At 38.6% G+C, this 18,869-nt stretch overlaps 1 protein-coding gene across 1 annotated transcript in view; it reads left to right on the forward strand.

Moving 5' to 3' along the window:
- Positions 1–18,869, forward strand: part of LOC127448957 (ankyrin repeat and SAM domain-containing protein 1A-like) — a 44,993-nt gene that overhangs the window by 20,828 nt on the left and 5,296 nt on the right. The window contains exons 4-13 of the mRNA XM_051711956.1: positions 2,639–2,754; positions 3,007–3,105; positions 3,670–3,816; positions 4,175–4,354; positions 4,438–4,608; positions 6,702–6,833; positions 7,429–7,500; positions 10,491–10,574; positions 10,675–10,812; positions 13,827–14,006. Of these exons, the coding sequence (XP_051567916.1) occupies positions 2,639–2,754; positions 3,007–3,105; positions 3,670–3,816; positions 4,175–4,354; positions 4,438–4,608; positions 6,702–6,833; positions 7,429–7,500; positions 10,491–10,574; positions 10,675–10,812; positions 13,827–14,006 (1,319 nt within the window). The remainder of the gene's footprint in view (positions 1–2,638; positions 2,755–3,006; positions 3,106–3,669; positions 3,817–4,174; positions 4,355–4,437; positions 4,609–6,701; positions 6,834–7,428; positions 7,501–10,490; positions 10,575–10,674; positions 10,813–13,826; positions 14,007–18,869) is intronic.

Below are 18,869 nucleotides of genomic sequence, written 5' to 3' on the forward strand. Positions count from 1 at the left end.
TAAAAATGTAAATGTAAATGTGCACAAAACCATGGTAACACCACTTTTTATCAGTGATATTAATAGCAAGGTGAGTCACCAACTCTACAATCTTTTCTCAGTCTCAGTGCTTAACAAGTTTGTGATGTCCTGATAGTTATCCCTCCTATAGAGGTTAGTGTCCTTTCGAGTCTGCGGGTGTTTGCAATTGCAATAACGCCCTGGCAGGCTGACAGTCCATATGATTCCCCTGCTCTCAGCTGCATGCAGAAAATGCCTTCCATGCATGCATGCAGCAGCACTCATGTGTGACACTGAATTAGGCCATTCTATGTTATGGAAATGCAGATGACACCATCTGTATGGAAGACACAAACGTATGAAAATGGTCTTGATCACATCTGGCAAAGCTCACAAATGTTGACAATTCAACTCGTATGTGTCCAATGTGAAGGTGGGAAACGGGTGGGATTACATTAAATGCAGCATGTGCACGGTGCATTTCGCTGACATAACGTTTAACATGCAGCCCCTGTCCCCCCCCCCCCCCCCCCAAATGGTACAGTGACACGTTAATAAATTTAATTCCTCTGATGATTTACCGTAGTATGTGGCTTGGCTGCGATTTAATTGTTCATAGTGAGAGTGCAGAGGCTTTGGAAGCACTTAAGTGCGGTGAGGATATGGGGTGGGGATGGGGGGGGATGGACAGTGGAACCTGTACGTTTTCTCTCTTCATTCCTCCTCTGACTGATCCTGGCACAGTAGTATGAAATTTGGGTTTGTCACTTTGCTTCTGATGGTGTCCTTTCTGCACCAACAAGATCAGAGAGTCTGCGTGCAATTTTAATCAGTACGGGGAGTGGGGAAAAGATAGAGGGGTAGAGAGAGAGAGACAGAGAGAGGCAGAGAGAAAGGGGGGATTGATGGCCACAAATAGAGAGTGTGTGTGTATATGAGACAGATAGAGAAAGAGAGGCAGAGAGAGACGGGGAGGGAGGGGGATTGAAGAATGAGCAGAGCGTATATGCCGTGCAGCGGGTCTCGGCAACAGACAGCATATGGCAGCCCTGCAGAGCTTATAGAGAGGACTCTGTCAATGAGATCAAGAATAGAAAGCAAGTGAGTGAGGAAAAAGAGAGAGGAAGAGTAGAAAGAGATGATGCCAAGCAAAACTGAAGGAGAAAGATATGTTTAAGGTGATTACCAGCTGCAACCATAAAAGCAATGCATTACCGATGGCTTTCTGGAGAAACAGTATGTCATCTGGATGTTGTGCTTTGTGAGCGCTGAATGCAGCTACGGCTGTGACTGAGCATTCCTGGATCAGGGATGAAGCAAACCTTGCCCCCGAGCGCAAGACCCTTAGGAACATCTGCTAGAGGAACGGAGCGACCAGAACAGGGGGCTTGGCTGCAAGAAGTGAGACATAGCCGCCAACAGGGCATTCTTATGGGGTTATCTGTCCATTGTTGTAGCTCACCTTATTTACGCTGGATTAAGGCTTGGCTTTACCTCGCTTTAATGGGGCACTCTGTTCTGGCATGCTAGCCCAGCGAGGTGCATCGAAGCTCGGAAGGACCAGCAGTCCTTGGTTTACAGTGACTGGAACGCTGCATGATCAGGGGCCGCAAGATCCTTATTAACGTTTGCTAGAGAAACAGAGTGACCAGAATAGGGGGCTGAGCTGCAAGAAAAGAGACTGAGCCATCAAAGGGGCTTTCTTATTGGGTTATATGTTCATTGCTCGTGCTCACATTATTTCCGCTGGATCAAGGCTTGGCTTTACCTTGCTTTGATGGCACGCGCCATGGAAATACCAGCAATCCTTAGATTACTGTGACCAGAACGCTGGACTACTCTTGAATCGTAGGAAGGATTCTTGATCAACAAGTTGGAAGCAGAAGAAAGAAGGAATGGGTGAATGTGCCATGAAGATATTTCAAAGGATGAGTTGGCGTCACGCAAGTCTTCTGAAGTTGAAGAACTGGCATTGTGGTGGAGCGTTGATTAATGAGTTGGGTCGTTGGGTTTAAGGGTCATTGACTCATAGTGAACTCATTGTCATTATTCTTATTTTCCAAACAATTCTTAGGGCTTCAAAAAAGGGTCTTGCTGCCCATTTTAAGGACTTGCATTGTGTTGGAAACTGTGTTTCGTAGGGGCAAAGCATGCAAAGCTCACTTTTCTGCAACTTCCTAGTAGCATTTTGTGTATATCGATACTTTCCTGTGAGCCAAAAGCTCTTGTTGAACTTATAAGATCTTCCTAAATACAAGAAAACTGTTGCTTCATTTTTTTGCCCGTCTTGAAGAGTAACGCCAAATTGTCCCAATTAACAGGACTTTTTTACTTGACGCTATACTTCAAAGGACTACCTGCCAAGGTCTACCTCCATACCCCATTCAGCCTTGGCCCTCATCCCCGCAACACTGAGGGCTTGTGGAGGTATCTCCATCATTAGTTTAGTCTGTATTTCTGGGCCGCTGCTTCTAGTGGAGGCCCGTTGCTCAAGCCTGAACACTGCCTTGTTGTTGCTGCTGTTGCCCTCAACTCTGCTGGCCAAAGATGATGTGGCAATGCCACATCTCGGCCTCCGAGTGCCGCTGCTATAGGCTGAACGGTTTTTCACTGCTCAAACGGCATGCTTTGTCGGCAGATGCAGCAGGGAGCCGTGTGCTGGAGCAGTCGGTGGGGGAGTGGCTGGAACACGTGGGCTTCCCTCAGTACGAGAGCAAACTGGTGCTCAACGGCTTCGATGACCTGCGCTTCATGGTGAGTGACTTTTATATGTCGGATAGGGGGTCATTGATTGGCACAGCAGTTATTCAGAGTTGGGGAGAGTTTTCTGTCTGTCTGTTTATTTATCTGTCTGTCTGTCTGTCTTTCTGACTTTCTGTATGTCTGTCTGCCAGTCTGTCTGTTTGTCTGTCTGCTAGTCAGTCTGTCTGTCTGTCTGAAAGTCAGTCAGTCTGTCTGTCTGTCTCTGAATTAGTAAATCATGTGTATTTGCATACATACATTCAGGGGAGTAATGTAATGGAAGATGAGGACCTTCAAGAAATTGGCATCACAGACCCAGGCCACAGGAAGAAAATCCTTCATGCAGCAAAAAGCCTTCCGAAGGTAATGCTCTTTTTTCCTCCAGTAGTAATATACAGTGGCTCCAAGAAGTATTTGGACACTTAAGCCTCACTTAAAATGTATGAATGTCTTTGTATTATACAACTAAATATAAAAAACCAATTGGCAGAAGTTTGTTAGGTTTGAAATTATAAAACAATAGATATACTGACATATACACAATATACTGTGTGATATATAGAGATATAGATGCGTTATATTTAACTTATAAGTTATATAAACGCCACTGAAAAACTGGCTCAGAAAAGTGAAGTTAGCTCAGAGAAAAGCTCAAGCTGCATTTGAGCAGAGATGACAATTAGTTTTATATTTTATTATCTAATGCAATGACATTTTAATTCAATCACGCATTATTACGTTTGGCTTAAATGTCCAAATATTTTTCGCTTACCACTTCTCCTATGGTTTTCTTTATTTAGCAGTGAACATTTCTTAGAGTGGTGACCAAACAACTCACTGGGCTTTTCTCAAGTGAATTATATAAGCTATATAAAACTGTTTTGCAGTTTATTTTGAGAGAGCATTAGAGTTGTGCTCGTCTTTCAGGTAAAAGCTCTGGGATGTGATGGCAGCACCTCTCTGGCCTCATGGTTAGAAACTCTGGGTCTTGGAGAGTATCTGCACAACTTCCTGTCCAGCGGCTACCGCACCCTGGAATGTGTGAAGAACCTGTGGGAGCTTGAAATTGTCAATGTAATTATGTTTCTAGCCTTCATTAACAATGCAAAAATATTTTTCTTAATCATTATATTTATCAATTTTTTTTTTTTTTTTTTTTTTTTTTTTTTTAAAGATAAATGAGAAAAATATACAACCAAAATTGTTATATTATATTATATAGCACAATATATAATATTTTTGTTTTGTTTTTTACTGGAAAACAAGACAAAAATACTGATTAAGAAAATTTATTTTTTCCAGTGTTGACTACATTAATTTACTCTAGTGTTACTAGTTTTAATGTGTATATTGATAATTGTTAAGTGCAGGACACTGTGATTGTTGTACTTCATGTAATCATACATTGATTAATCATATCTTCTCTATGCAGGTATTAAAAATTGGCCTTCTTGGTCACAGAAAAAGGATCATAGCCTCAATAGCAGAGAGACCGTACGATGAAGCACCTTCAAAATCCAACCGATTTTCCCAACTCAAGGTGACGGACATGATTTATTTAGCAGAACAGAAAACAGCACAAGACAGCTCAATATCCATCTGCCCAATCAATGTAATAAATGCAAATTTCAATAATAAGATACAACATGCATACAAAATTTCTAAAGTTCCATAAACAATGTTTTTGTTTAACAGATTCAGGACCTGTTGTCTCAGAACACTTCACCACTCAGTTATATGGATCCGTACACCAGTCGCTCAATGGACATGTTGCTACCGCTGGGAGAATTGGGCAGGAAGAGCAGAGCGCTGGACCAGGACGGCAGTATCTCCCTCCGCTCCTTTGGTGAAAGATCACGTTCACATGTGAGGAATAAACTGTGACATAACTCCATAACAATCCATAATATTTAGGTCATTCAGTATGTGCTGGGAAGCATGGCCGAGCAATTCCACATTTTATAAATGAAAACTCAAATATATGGAGTGACTATTTGCACTAGGGTAAATAGCACCTCCCACACAGCGTGGCTTTTTGCACTCCAATAGTCCATTGGAAACACAGAAATTGAAAACAAACGTAGTGTCGCTGCAGTGGCGTAGAGTGTAAAAAAACTGTGTGTATGTGCTTTTATACATGCTGATGAGCCGTGTTTGATTCCCCCTTTTGTCCCACTTTTTCCCATCCTGTTTCCTGTCTCCACTCTTAATAGTTCCTTTAATAATATGTATAATAAAAAATAAAAATGAATATAAAGGTTGATTCCCTCACAGTAATTTGGTCATGGTGACAGTCGAGGAGTTGAGAGAACAGCTTGATCTGGGTAAAATTAACCATGGTTTTACAATAGTAATATTGTTGTAACCATGTTTTTAGGCAGAATCCATAGTTTTAATGCAATTAATTATGGTGTTACTACAGTAATATGGTGTTTATATTGTAACCATGTTTAATTTTGTGGTCTCTATGATTTTACTACAAAATATCATGATGATACTATTGTTACTGTAGTAAAACCATGGTTTATTTTTGTAAGGTGAGGTTAGGGTTAGGGTTAGGTTTAAGGGTAGGGTTAGGGACTCAAAATAAATACAATAAACATGCTTCAGTGGTGCCCCTATACCGTATGTTATTATTAAAAGGTGCTGTAAGCGATTTTAGCGTTCTGAATCTTTCACGTGACTGAGCCGTTTAATTAGCCACGCCCCCTCATTCTAAAACCCCGCCCTCCAAAGATAATTTTGAGACCAAAACTGAGCAAAAGAGCAGCATTGATTGTTCCTGAGGCTGTCAAATTCAACAGTGGCACAATAGCGCCCTCAACTGACAAACATTATGAATCATATCCTCACTGATCCGCTTCAAATACAACACTATGAGAACGAGCAAAATGATTGACAGGTGAAAAACGCCAATGTCCGCAGTCCGTGGACACATTTTTGTTTGCTGTTTACAAAGTCTACAGCTGTCACAGAGACCGGTGAGATATCTCAGGACACTTATTTCATTAATATCTTTAAAAGAGTAGAAACATTATTCCCTTAAATTTTAAATTCGTCCAACAATTCAGTGTCCGTGGTGTAACACGATATATCATCTCTTTAAAAATAATCAGAAAGAGCTTTAAATCTGTTTTCTGTTTGGAGAGGTTATACAAATTAACAGGAAACTTCAATGCCCTTGAAGGGTCTGATAGATGTTTTTGTCTGAAATCTGATTAAAATATCATTAAAAGACAATAAAGAATAATATTTTAAAAATGTAATATAATTATGCGTTTAATGTTAACAGATCAACCACACCTTTGGAGTAACTTAATTTAATCACACAAATTTTAATTCCACAGGACTTTTTGGGCCAAAATAATGCTGAAAATATTTTACTATTAAATATTAAAGTTTACTCATAATTTATAAATAAAAATGTATGCACATTAAATATGACTTTGACTTTATGAATTTGTCATAAATGTTTACACTCATGTTTCTGGTGTTAATGTTTTTGATGTAACCAGCATTACACAACTGTCTAAAAACACAAAACACTTAAATCATTTATAACTTGTCTAAACAGTATTTTTATGCATTTTTAATCATTTAAATCTCATTGCGCTCTGAAATGTGTTGAAGAATAGTAAAATGCTGCAAAAATGTAGTTTCTTTAAATGTAACTCAAATCTCAAAGCTTTCTTTTTACACATTTTTCTCAGCTGCTTTGGAAAAATTACAGTGGAATCACCCATTTGCTGTAAACAAGGATGTAACCAAACACTCAAGAACTGAATTGACCAGAATCAAGTATTTCATATAAATAAACGTATATATTCTGTCATGTTACATTAGAACTCAGCTATGCTTTCTGATGATTCACCAAAATTGGTGCCAAAATATAATATCATGCATTTTTAAACAATACACAGTTTGTGAGTCACAGATTTCACTTGTTGTGTTTCCTTTAGGATCGTCATGCAGATCGGCATTCTCGTCTAAATGTTCGTCCATCGAGCCACTCTGCCACATACACCACTGTCTCCACCTGGCACCATCACCCTGAGAAGCTCATCACAGAGTCCTGTATTTATGAGGCCAGAGTAAGTCTTTCATGTGAGGCTTGGTTATTGTATTTAGTAGCCACTTTTATTGATAGGGATTGCAGAGGAATGACAGGATATGATGAGGGAATGGAATCGGGAAAAATGGCACGAGTCCGAATCGAATTCATGGTGTCCCCATGAGCACCACGGCTCAACCAATGGGCCACGGCTCCAACTCTGAATAGTTTTTGAAAGGATTGTGGTTCAAGTCATAAATATTCAAAACCACAAAGACAGATCCAATAATTAACACCTCATTAAATATTAAAGAGCTCTTTTGATTCATCATTGTTATTTTTAAAATGTGAATCCTGGAATGAAACCAAGAGGATGCTATGCACAATCAATTCAGTCACAGCAGTCCATTTTGATGGAATCAGTCTGATGTTATTTGTTTTTATCAGTATGATTTGTGTCTGTGTTTACATCTCACAGATCTAACTTATGTTAAATGGCTTTGGATAGAACTGTACACTAAATGAATAAATGTTCATATAAATGTGGAAGTTTGATTTCTGTTTTTGTAACCAATCTATGAATTATGTTGTTTCCAGTGGATTTATATGATGTTGTTGCAATCTTTCTTCTCCAGTATTTGGGTTCTGTGATCATTAGAGACCTACGGGGGATTGAGTCTACACAGGAGGCGTGCGCTAGAATAAGGGTATGTATTAGTAAATATACGTAACTGTAATTTATTCCTTGCCTTTAATCATTACTAATGGAGTAGTTCACCCAGAAATTAAATTCTGTCATCATTTTATTGTCAGGCATTTTGGAGAATAGAAAACAGACCTGGACATTCTGCTAGATAACTCCTTTTGTGTTGCACGAAAAATACTTTTAAGTGACTTGAAATCGTGTTTATTTCTGAGTGAACTATCTCTTTAAGTAACTCAGTTTATGGATGTTTCTTCAACTTCTGGCACTTTCATGTCCCAGTGGTTGATTTTTCTTAAAAATTTCAACTTTTTTTTATTTTTTATATGAAGATCACATTAAAACTGAATTGGAAACTTTTTACCAGGCCTTCATCATTTATATTTGGCACTTTTAAAGTACAGATTTGACTGTTTTAGCCTTGCCCCAGACTTTCAATATTAAACTATAAAAATACATTATAAAAATAAAGATTATTACATGTTTAAAGCTATCATAACTTTAAAGGAATATTCTGGGTTCAATACAAGTTAAGCTCAGTCGACAGCATTTGTGGCATAATGTTGATTACCACAAAAATGAATTTCGACTCATCCCTCCTTTTCTTTAAAAAAAAAAAAAAAAAATGCAAAAATCGAGGTTACAGTGAGGCTTTTACAATGGAAGTGAATGGGACCCAATCTTGGAGGGATTAAAGACAGAAATGTGAATCTTATAATTTTACAAAAGCATCTTATTTGAGCTGCACAGTTGTTTAAATCATCATTTCTACAGTCATTTTAGGGTTTTAGGGTTTTTTGACATTACAACATCATGGTAACGAAGTTGTAAAATTGGCTATAATTTTACACAGAAAAGGTTATTTATCAGAAAAGTGATTTTATCACACTAAAATCATGTTTACATGCATAATGTTTATGTCTAGTGGCTATACTTTTGAAACAGTGAGTATTTTAATGTTCAAAAATTGGCCCCATTCACTTCCATTGTATGTGCCTCACTGTAACAAATTTTTGCTTTGTTAAAGAAAAGGAGGGACGAGTCGAAATACATTTTGGGGCTAATCAATATTATGCCACAAATGCTGTCGATTGAGCCTAACTTGTATTGAACCCAGAACATTCCTTTAACAAATAATTAAATAAAAAGAAACACTTTCAGTATTTTTTGTATAAAATGATTTATATACTTTTTTCAAAAATTACGACTGTCCCACAGTTGTGGCATCATTTCCACCTTTTTTTTATTGTATTTTTTTTAAGTTACTGTTCTAAGAATATTTTTATTAGGCATCATTTTCAATCAAGATGTAATTCTGCCAAATTACCATTCTAAAAATGTTATTTAATTGTGTGTATTTAGTATACATACATTTTAGCAATTCAATTAACTTGTAGCTAGACAAAGGATTCAGCCATTTTATTTCAAAAACATTAAAAAAAATGGCAATTCCACAACATAATTCTATTAAATACAATACAGATTTTGAGAAGTTGTGGAAATGACAGTTCATTTACTTGTTTTTAATAATAATAATAATAATAAAAAGACAAATCTCCTGTGATACATGTACTTAAACTGTTGGACATTAGTAGACAAAATGAATTAACTAGAGAGAGTGTGAAAAACGTTTTAATGAGATCTCTAGAAGTCCACAGTGCTAAAAGTGCCCGAAGTTGAAGAAACACCCATATATTTATAAATTCAGTACAGTAGTTTATTGAACTCGCTGGCTGTGCATTGGTCTGCTAACCTTTCTGTTATGTTTAAAAATAATGACACTCGTGATGTTCGGGTCAAAAATGACCCGTATAGAGTTCAGTAGATTTTCAGTAAATTTACAGCCCACTTACAGTATCTATAAATAATGAACATGAAAATTGGCATTGGCTTACCTACAAGTTTTCACACTGAATAAAGGCTTCTATAGTAGCATTTGAACTGGAAAGAGCGCCACCTATTTGTGATTCGTGGTACTACATATGTACAATAAGATATACAGTAAATCTTTAGCTTTACTGTAAGGATTAGTAAAATAATGCAGTATTAAAATAAGCTGATACTCATATTACTTACAAATTGAATGAGTCTAAAAGAAAAACATAATCATGATTTATAATCTGCAACATTACAACCATAGGAATATTGAAAAAAATAAAAAGAACATTATAATGTACAGCAAATCCATTGCCAGCATTGTCAGATCAACATTATGCAGTTGAACATCTACAAATAACTATGTGTGTGTGTGTGTGTGTGTGTGTGTGTGTGTGTGTGCACTACACACAGTTTTGGCAGTATGTGTAGGTCTGTGTATAATATCTACAAATATTAACTCTATAAAGCTCTGCGTATCATATTTCATAAATGATTTTCTAAAAACTCTACATCATCAACATGATAAATACTTTGCTGAAACCCTCTTGTATGCAATTTATTAGATGTCTACTGCCACCTGGTAAAAGTTTCTGTACTTCTGGAAGTAGAAGACCTTGAAAAATGGTCGCCTAAATGATCGCCTTCATATTTTTATTCACATGTTCTTTTTAGGTGAAATCTTTGCTGCTTTTGACAAATTAAAAGTAACAATGTTTATAAACTCTTTAAGAGAAAGAGAGAGAGAGAGAGAGAGAGAGAGAGAGAGAGAGAGATAGATAGATAGATTGAGATCTTATGACACCCTTCACTCAAAAGAAGCTTCACAGCTGCATTAAAAACCAGCATTATTTACCCCCAGGTCAGATTTGACCCGAACATAATAGGCGTAGGCAAAAAGTTTTACATTCCATAAATATAAACAAATATTATATAAACTTAAAAACCTTTTTTTTTTTACATATTCATTTTGTCAATGTTGAGGATAACGCAAAAGCATTTTGACCAAATTTAAGATTAAGTCTAGTTTTTCACTGTTTTTAACTCTTAAACGGGTCAAAAATGACCCGAACATAACAGGAGGGCTAAGCAATTTTTCTCCCTTCTACTGTTCATCAGAAATCAAAGGATCACAGAAAAGGTCCTGTAATAATCCTGAATATCACCTACAGAGGAGTCAAGTTTGTTGATGCAGCCACCAAGGTAAGAGCCCCCCCCCCCCCCTCCATTTTGGACACACATTGGACACACATTGGACCAGGAGAACTGAGTTTTTCTTTAAGTTTTTTGTCTCTCTTTGCAGGGAATAGTTGCAGAGCATGAGATCCAGAACATCTCGTGTGCAGCTCAGGATCCTGATGATCTTTGCACGTTTGCATACATCACAAAAGACCTGAAGTCTGGTTACCACTTCTGCCATGTCTTCACCACAGTAGAAGTGGTAGGTTATGTTTTCTCTGCTCGTTTGTTGAGGAACGGTTCAAGACCGGTTAACAGAGTACGGTTGTTTGAACTTCTAAGCTTGTTGGAGATGGAAAAACACAATTATGAGAAATATCATGCTAAAAACAGTGCTTGAAGTGGGCGGGTACTCACCAGTAAGCAGTACATGCACTTCTCTAATTTAGTCAACAGAGTACCAGCAGTTATTCTTGCATACCACCACTTCTCAGAGTCTCCCGGCATGATGTAATTTCTTTATTTAAAGTAATACAGTGGATGATTTGATGCGGCTCGCCAATTTTTCTGACCCTCTGACGGATTTTGATAAAATAGTGTCACAGTCTAAACATCTGAGCACTCTCTGCGCAAAACTCAGCAGTGAGTTTACAACACTCGGCAGCACATGCAACAGCATCAGCGGAGCGTACATGTTTAAGCTTGTCTGGGCTTCATTTACACTGCTCTTGAAAACATGAACCAGCTACTTTTAGGTGAGCACATTTTATTGCATCTTATTAAATTAAAATGTATTTATGAAAATTGCTTAGCTAGCAGGTGCAGTAAAAACTACAGACTTAAAAAATACTGTGTCAGTTAATAAGTGATGTCAGTTCATATGCACAAAATTTTTCAACAAAAGATAAATCGATGATGAAAACTGAACCTTTAAAGAAAATACACATAAACGTTTGCTTTTTTCCCCTTAACTCTTCAAGTGTTAAACGGGTGTGTTTCATCTGTTCAGGGTCAGTTGTGCTCGTTAAAAGTGATAACGTGAAGCGTCATTAAACCTGCATACATGCATATATCCTGATTGTGTACGGTTCTATAATCAGACGTGTGTCAGAGTTCTCAATCACGAACATCATCAAATCAGTTTGTTTTCCACTTACCAATTATCTGCACAAATATCTGTCTCCTGCAGAAATTCACCATATGTGCAGGACTAGGAAAGGCTCATTTTTCCCTCCTAAATGGGAGGATAAGAGAGAAAAAGGAAGAACAGGCATTGCATTTTTGTCATTATTTTATCTAAAAAGACAGTTCTATGATAGATTGCCATTGTTTTCTTATGTGGGTTAATATTGACAAAGATATACAGACTTCAGCAGATCTAAATGTTCTTCCTCTGTTTTCATAAACTATAACCCTACATTGTATGTTTTTATTTTAAAAGTAAAGTTAATCAAAACCTACTGGTTATTTGAAGGTGTTAGGTCAGTTTTGTTCTTTAGCCAGATCTTAAAAAGGAATTTATGGCCAGACCTTAAAATAAAATATTAATTAAATACCCCTGACAATTTTAATGTAAACAAACACACATTATAAACAGTGTTTTGTTTTTCACGTTAACATGTTAGTTACAATGAAAGTGTAAGGTAAGAAAAATATGGAAAAATGTTTGGCCCCCATTGAGTATTCATTAGGATAATCTATAAAGTATTTAAAGAGCCCTGTCGTATAACCCCCAAATTTATTTATGTATTTTTAAATAAACATATGTTGTGAACGAAAGTGGTCTCCGAATATCATTTACCAAAAAAATAAATAATATATATATATAATTTAATACTAACACGGAGAGTACCTGCACTGTTATTCTTCCACTTCAAGCACTGGCTAAAAATAAGTCATATTTACCAGCAAACAGAATTTTGGATGTAATATTTAGTCAATGTGAAATGGGATTTTATATTTTTATATTTCCATATTTCAATTATTTTTTGAATGAAACTTACTGTATATACAAAGAGTGAAACAATATTCAACAAGATAAATGTTATAGGATCAATTTTGATTTCACATTGACTTTAAAGGGCCTATATCTGTTATCACCACATTTTCCCCTTATTGTAAACATATGCTGATTTTAGTTTTTTAGTTTAAGGTTTTTATTAATTAACATAAGTGGTTGCAATTACATTTTTCACGGCTATTTTCCACCATCACTCTAACCTTTTCAATTAAAGGAATGTTCCTGTTTCAAAACAAGTGTATCTCAATCGAAACTCGAAAGCATTTGTAGCATAATGTTGATAACCACAAAAAATTATTTTGACTCATCCCTTGTTCATTTACATAAAAAAAGCAAACAACGTGGTTACAGTAGACACAATGAAAGTGAAAGGGCCAGTTTATAAACATTAAACACACTGTTTCCAGGGGTGTAGGTTCCAGGGGGGATGAGAGGAGGTAACCCCCCCCCCCCCCCAATAATCAAAACAAGCATGTACAACCCCCCAATATTTATATCACGATCAATGGAAACATGTAAATGCTTCACATTGCAACCAACCCAGCCCCCCCAAGATTCAAGCCAAATCTACGCCCTTGACAGTTTCAAAAGTATAGCAACACGTTAACATGATGTTAGTGTGATAAAATCTTTGTTCCTCATTATTTTAGTTTGACTGAATCACTTACAGTGTTTACCGCCATTGCAACGTAATGGCAACGAAGAAGCAACATTAGATATAACTTTAACCCGAAAAGTTAGTTACCGATTTTATCACACTAAAGTCATGTTAACATGTATAATGTTTATGTCTTGTGGCTATACTTTTGAAACTTTTAATATACTAATATACTTTGAAATTAATTTGAAACTTTTGAAGTGTGTATTTTAATGTTTATCAACTCGCCCCATTTACTTTCTTTGTAAGTGCCTAATTGTAACTACTTTTTTATTTTTTATAAACGAGTCGAAATTAATTTAGCTGTAACATAATGTCACAACTGCTGTCGATGGTTATGCTGTAAATGTTATCTTCTATTAAAACTGTATTAAAAAGGCTGTTTTAATACTGTACCTTTAAGAATTTAACATGTGAATGTTAGTCTCTGTTATAACTGGCTAGCCTCTCACATTTGAAATGAGTAAGAACGCTTGTAGATTATCTGTCCGGTCCAACGTAGTTGCAACTGTCCCTTTTTGCTTTTATATAGCTTTCCTAGCCTCACAAATGCATATTGTGTAGCAGTTTAATAAACCAATGGCTGTTCTCTGTACAGACACAGACTTATGAGATCATCCTGACTCTGGGACAAGCATTTGAAGTAGCCTATCAAATGGCTCTCCAGGCACAGAAGGCCCGTCGTCACAGTTCATATGCAGGTCAAGCCTCAGAAAACATAGAAATCAAGACCAGCAGACCCACGTCACAGTCGCGCATCAGCGCACGTCGCTCTGCAGTGAGTATGAGTTAATCACACAGACAGAAGTGGTCAGCTTGCCATCAGTGAGGAATACAAATGCATTAATGCATACATTCAGAAATCAGTCTCATGAAAATTACATGACTGTGGCGACATTTTTGTAAAATAATATTACATGGTTCATTACGCATATCGCGGCAGTTCCGAGGTGAAATGTCCACTGTGTGGGGCTAAAAGCAAGTTACATTTTCTCCCAAACAGATGAGGTTTTTAATGTTAATGCTCTTTTTAAATGAATACTCAAGATGGCACCGAGTATGGCTGCTGCTTTGCGAGCTCCGACACAACATTGTAGTTTTTGGTTTGTTTTGTTTACAATTCTTATGTTTTTTGTCTTGGATGTTGTCTGCCTTATTGTCTACAACAGACAAACACTTTTGGACATTGGTTCTGCAATTACACACCGTAAACCGGACTTCAAATTCCTCAGTGCCGACCTGCTGTTTACAAACACGCAAGCGGAGCCCTTTGTCTGGGCAGCCCGGCCACGGAAACGCAGAAGGAAAAGGGGAAACAGAGCCGCCGTTCTCATCAGAGTAAGACGTCATGCAAATTGACCCCTGCTACCCAGTATTCTACTGGCAAATGTTCAGTCTCTGGACAACAAGCTCTGCGAGCTGTGAACGCGGATCTCTTTCCAACGAGAGACGAGGGACTGCATTATCTGCCTAACAGAAACTTGGATGTCTGCTGAGATTCCAGATTCAGCCATCTAACCCACCTGGTTCTCCATGCACCGAGTGGACAGAGCGAAAGACCTCTCAGATAAAAGCGGAGGCGGTGGTGTATGTTTTATGATCAACAAATTCTGGTGTGATCAGAGGAACGTTCATTTTATCAAGTCTTTCTGCTCTCCTGATCTGGAATTTCTCATGTTTCTGTGTCGACCATTCTGGCTACCAAGGGAATTCACAGCGGTCATTATAACAGCTGTGTACATCCCACCACAAGCCGACACAGACCGGGCACTCAAGGAACTGTATGGGATTATAAGCAAGCAGGAAACCGCGCACCCTGAGGCCACGTTCATTGTGACCGGGGACTTAAACAAAGCCAATCTCAAATCAATCGCACCAAAATACCACCAACACATCAGTTTTAACACACGAAGGAACTGGGTTTTGGACAATTGCTACTCTCCCTTCCAGGATGGCTACAAATCCCTCCCCCACCCACCAATTGGCAAATCAGACCACTCTTCCATTCTGCTTCTGCCCGCTTACAGGCAGAAACTGAAACAGGAAGCACCCACCCTCAGAACGATTCAGTGCTGGTAGGACCAATCAGACTCTACGCTACAAGACTATTTTCATCACGTGGACCGGAAGATGTTCTGGTCTGCCTCTGATGACGACATTGAGCTTTACGCTGATAGCGTCACGTTTCATCTGAAAGTGCGTAGAGGATGTTGTTCTGTCCAAAACAATACGGCTCTACCCGAACCAGAAACCTTGGATTAATAGCGATGTTCGTGCGGCACTTAATGCGTGGACCTCCGCTTTTAATTCCGGGAAAGCGGAGGAGCATAAACAAGCCAATTATGCACTCCGAAACCCGCGGAGAGAGCTCTTGCGGCCGAAGCTACAGAGGTTAGTTCACTCTCCGTCACTGTAGCGGATGTAACCCGATCCTTCCGACGGGTGAATATCCGTAAACCGCGGGTCCAACGGGCTGGTGTTTTTACGGATATTTTCAACCTTTCCCTCTCTTTGTCTGTAGTCCCCACATGCTTTAAAACATCCACCATTGTGCCTGTACCAAAGCAATCCAAAATCACTTGCTTAAATGACTGGCGTCCTGTTGCTCTGACCTCCATCATCAGCAAATGCTTTGAGAGACTAATCAGAGATTACATCTGCTCTGTGCTGCCTCCCTCACTGGACCCATTGCAGTTTGCTTACTGCAAAAACCGCTCCACTGATGATGCCATTGCATCTACAATACACATTGCTCTCTCCCACCTGGAAAAATTGAACACTTATGTGAGAATACTGTTTGTAGACTACAGCTCAGCATTCAACACCATAGTGCCCTCCAAGCTTTATGTGAAACTCCGGGCTCTGGGATTAAACAGCTCACTGTGCAGCTGGATCCTGGACTTCCTGTCAAGCAGACGCCAGGTGGTTAGAATGGGCAGTAACATCTCATCACTGACCCTCAACACTGGAGCCCCATAGGGCTGTGTTCTCAGCCCACTCCTGTACTCCCTGTACACACATGACTGTGTGGCAACACACAGCTCCAATGCCATCATTAAGTTTGCTGATGATACGACGGTGGTAGGTCTGATCACTGACAATGATGAACCAGCCTACAGAGAGGAGATGCACAATCTGATGCACTGGTGTCAGGAGCACAAGCTCTCCCTTCAACATCAGTAAGACAAAGGAGCTTGTGGTGGACTTCAGGAGAAGAGAAAGAGAACACAGCCCCATCACCATCAATGGAGCACCAGTGGAGAGAGTCAGTAGCTTCAAATTCCTGGGTGTCCACATCACTGAGGAACTCACATGGTCTGTCCACACTGAGGCCGTTGTGAAGAAGGCTCATCAGTGCCTCTTCTTCCTGAGATGGCTGAGGAAGTTTGGAATGAACCACCACATCCTCACACGGTTCTACACCAGCACTGCAGAGAGCATCCTGACTGGCTGCATCTCCGCCTGGTATGGCAATAGCACAGCCCACAACCACAAAGCCCTGCAAAGGGTGATGTGAACTGCCAGACACATCATCGGAGGTGAGCTTCCCTCCCTCCAGGACATATATACCAGGTGGTGTGTGAAAAAATCTTGGAGGATCATCAAGACTCCAGCCACCAGAGCCATGGGCTGCTCTCACTGCTACCATCAGGCAAGCGGTATCGCAGCATCAGGACCCGTACCAGCCGACTACATGACAGCTTCTTCCCCCAAACAATCAGACTTTAGAACTCTTGATCTCTCACGATCAATATACATCAGCACTGCACTTTATTAATCTTATTATCTCACACTGGACTGTCATAATTTTATCTCTCTTAACAACACACTGGCAACTGACTACAGTACAATACAACCTACTGTACATTTGATATATACTATATATATGATTTTTTATTGTATAATGTGTATTCTATATTGTGTGTATTGTATAATGTACATTGTATATTATTATTTGTATATTGTGTTGTGTGTAATTATGTGTATATTAGATTTTAAATTGTGTTGTGTATATATGAAGTTTACTGTAAATTGGTATATGTCTCATCACTGTCACAACTGCTATGTTGCTCGGAACTGCACCCAAGAATTTCACACACTATTGCACTTGTGTATATGGTTGTGTGACAAGAAAAGTGATCTGATCTGATCTGAAATTAACAAAACCTACCTTCCTACCCTAAACCTTAAACCTAGACTTAACCAATAGTGTCAGAAAAAGTCACAAGTAAAACGGCAGATTATCTGTTCATAAACGTTTATTTTTCACCCTGTTCTGCACACAAAGCAATGTTATGACATCTAAACAATTTTGCTAAAGTACACGACTTGTTGTAAGGCAATACATTTTAAGGTTTGCAATTCATAAACAACTACTTTTATAAGCTTGTTCAAGTGCGATAGAGCATTGCACTTATGACGCAAAGGACCGGAATACGAGTCCTGAAGACCATGCTAGTCGAAACATGAGCCGAAAGTGTCATAGAAGCACCACAAAATGACATTGTTGCTTCAGCGATTGTACTTTTTATGTCACATTATGCTTTTTCTGATACAATCAATTAGGTTTAAGGTTTAGGGTAGGAAGGTAGGTTTTGTTGATTTAAAAGAGCATTAACCTTAAAAACCTCATCTGTTCAACTCGCTTTTAGCGCCACACAGTGGACATTTCACCTCAGAACTGCCGCAATACGTGTAAGGAACCATGTAAGATCATTTTGCAAAAATATCACCACAGTCATAAAATTTTCATGAGATCAGGTTGATTTAGAGATGTCATCTCCAGTCCTGGTAGATAGAAAACTGTATGCGTTTAGTTTACTGCTGTAAGCCTGTAATCTGTGTCTTTGTACTTTTGCCTGGTCCCGTTTCCCAGGGTGAACCTGTGCTTGAATGCCGCTGCTGTTACTGTCACACGTGCTCCGCCCACCGCCCCTCCTACCTCCCGCTGCCCTCTGTCAGCCCTGGAGTTCAGGTTCTGCACTCTCCTTCTCTCTATCTTCCTCACATTCTCCAGCACTCTCGTCCTGCTACGTCTTTAGCTTTCTCCTCCCTGCCACTTATTCACTTTACTAATTTTCCTGTTACGTTTTCCTTTCACTGTTATCCACCTATTTTTCCCCCCATGCACATTTTTTGTTGACATTAGCAACAGGTCACAATTTAAAAATATGCCTAATCAGTTAGATTCAGGAGGATATTTCAACATTCAAGGTTGCAATCCTGGGTAATTCAAGGAAAAGGAGATGTTGTTCATTATTTAATTCTTGTTTTGGCCGCAGGATGTGCTTGATATGTTAGCAGACCACAGTTATACTTCATGGATCGTTACACGGTTCTTCAACGCAGGGTTCGCCTTGCCTAGAGCGATGTCTTTGCAAGTGTGTTAGAACACAACTTCTCACATATAGTGGAAAGTAAAGTTTGTGTCACCTAACAATGTAACTGAGAGGAATTAAAAAAATAAATAAAGTATCGCTTTTTAGAGCCCACCCTGCTGGTAACATCAAATTTTAAGCCCGAACCTGAAATCACTTACTTTTTATAATTTCTTCTCCAAGCAAATAAATTTGTTGGAAAAGGCTGTATTTTATTTAAGCATCATACTGTAGGCAACATTCGTAAAAGTAAAACGTACAAA

Source organism: Myxocyprinus asiaticus, chromosome 12, assembly GCF_019703515.2.
Source record: "Myxocyprinus asiaticus isolate MX2 ecotype Aquarium Trade chromosome 12, UBuf_Myxa_2, whole genome shotgun sequence".
NCBI lineage: Eukaryota > Metazoa > Chordata > Actinopteri > Cypriniformes > Catostomidae > Myxocyprinus > Myxocyprinus asiaticus.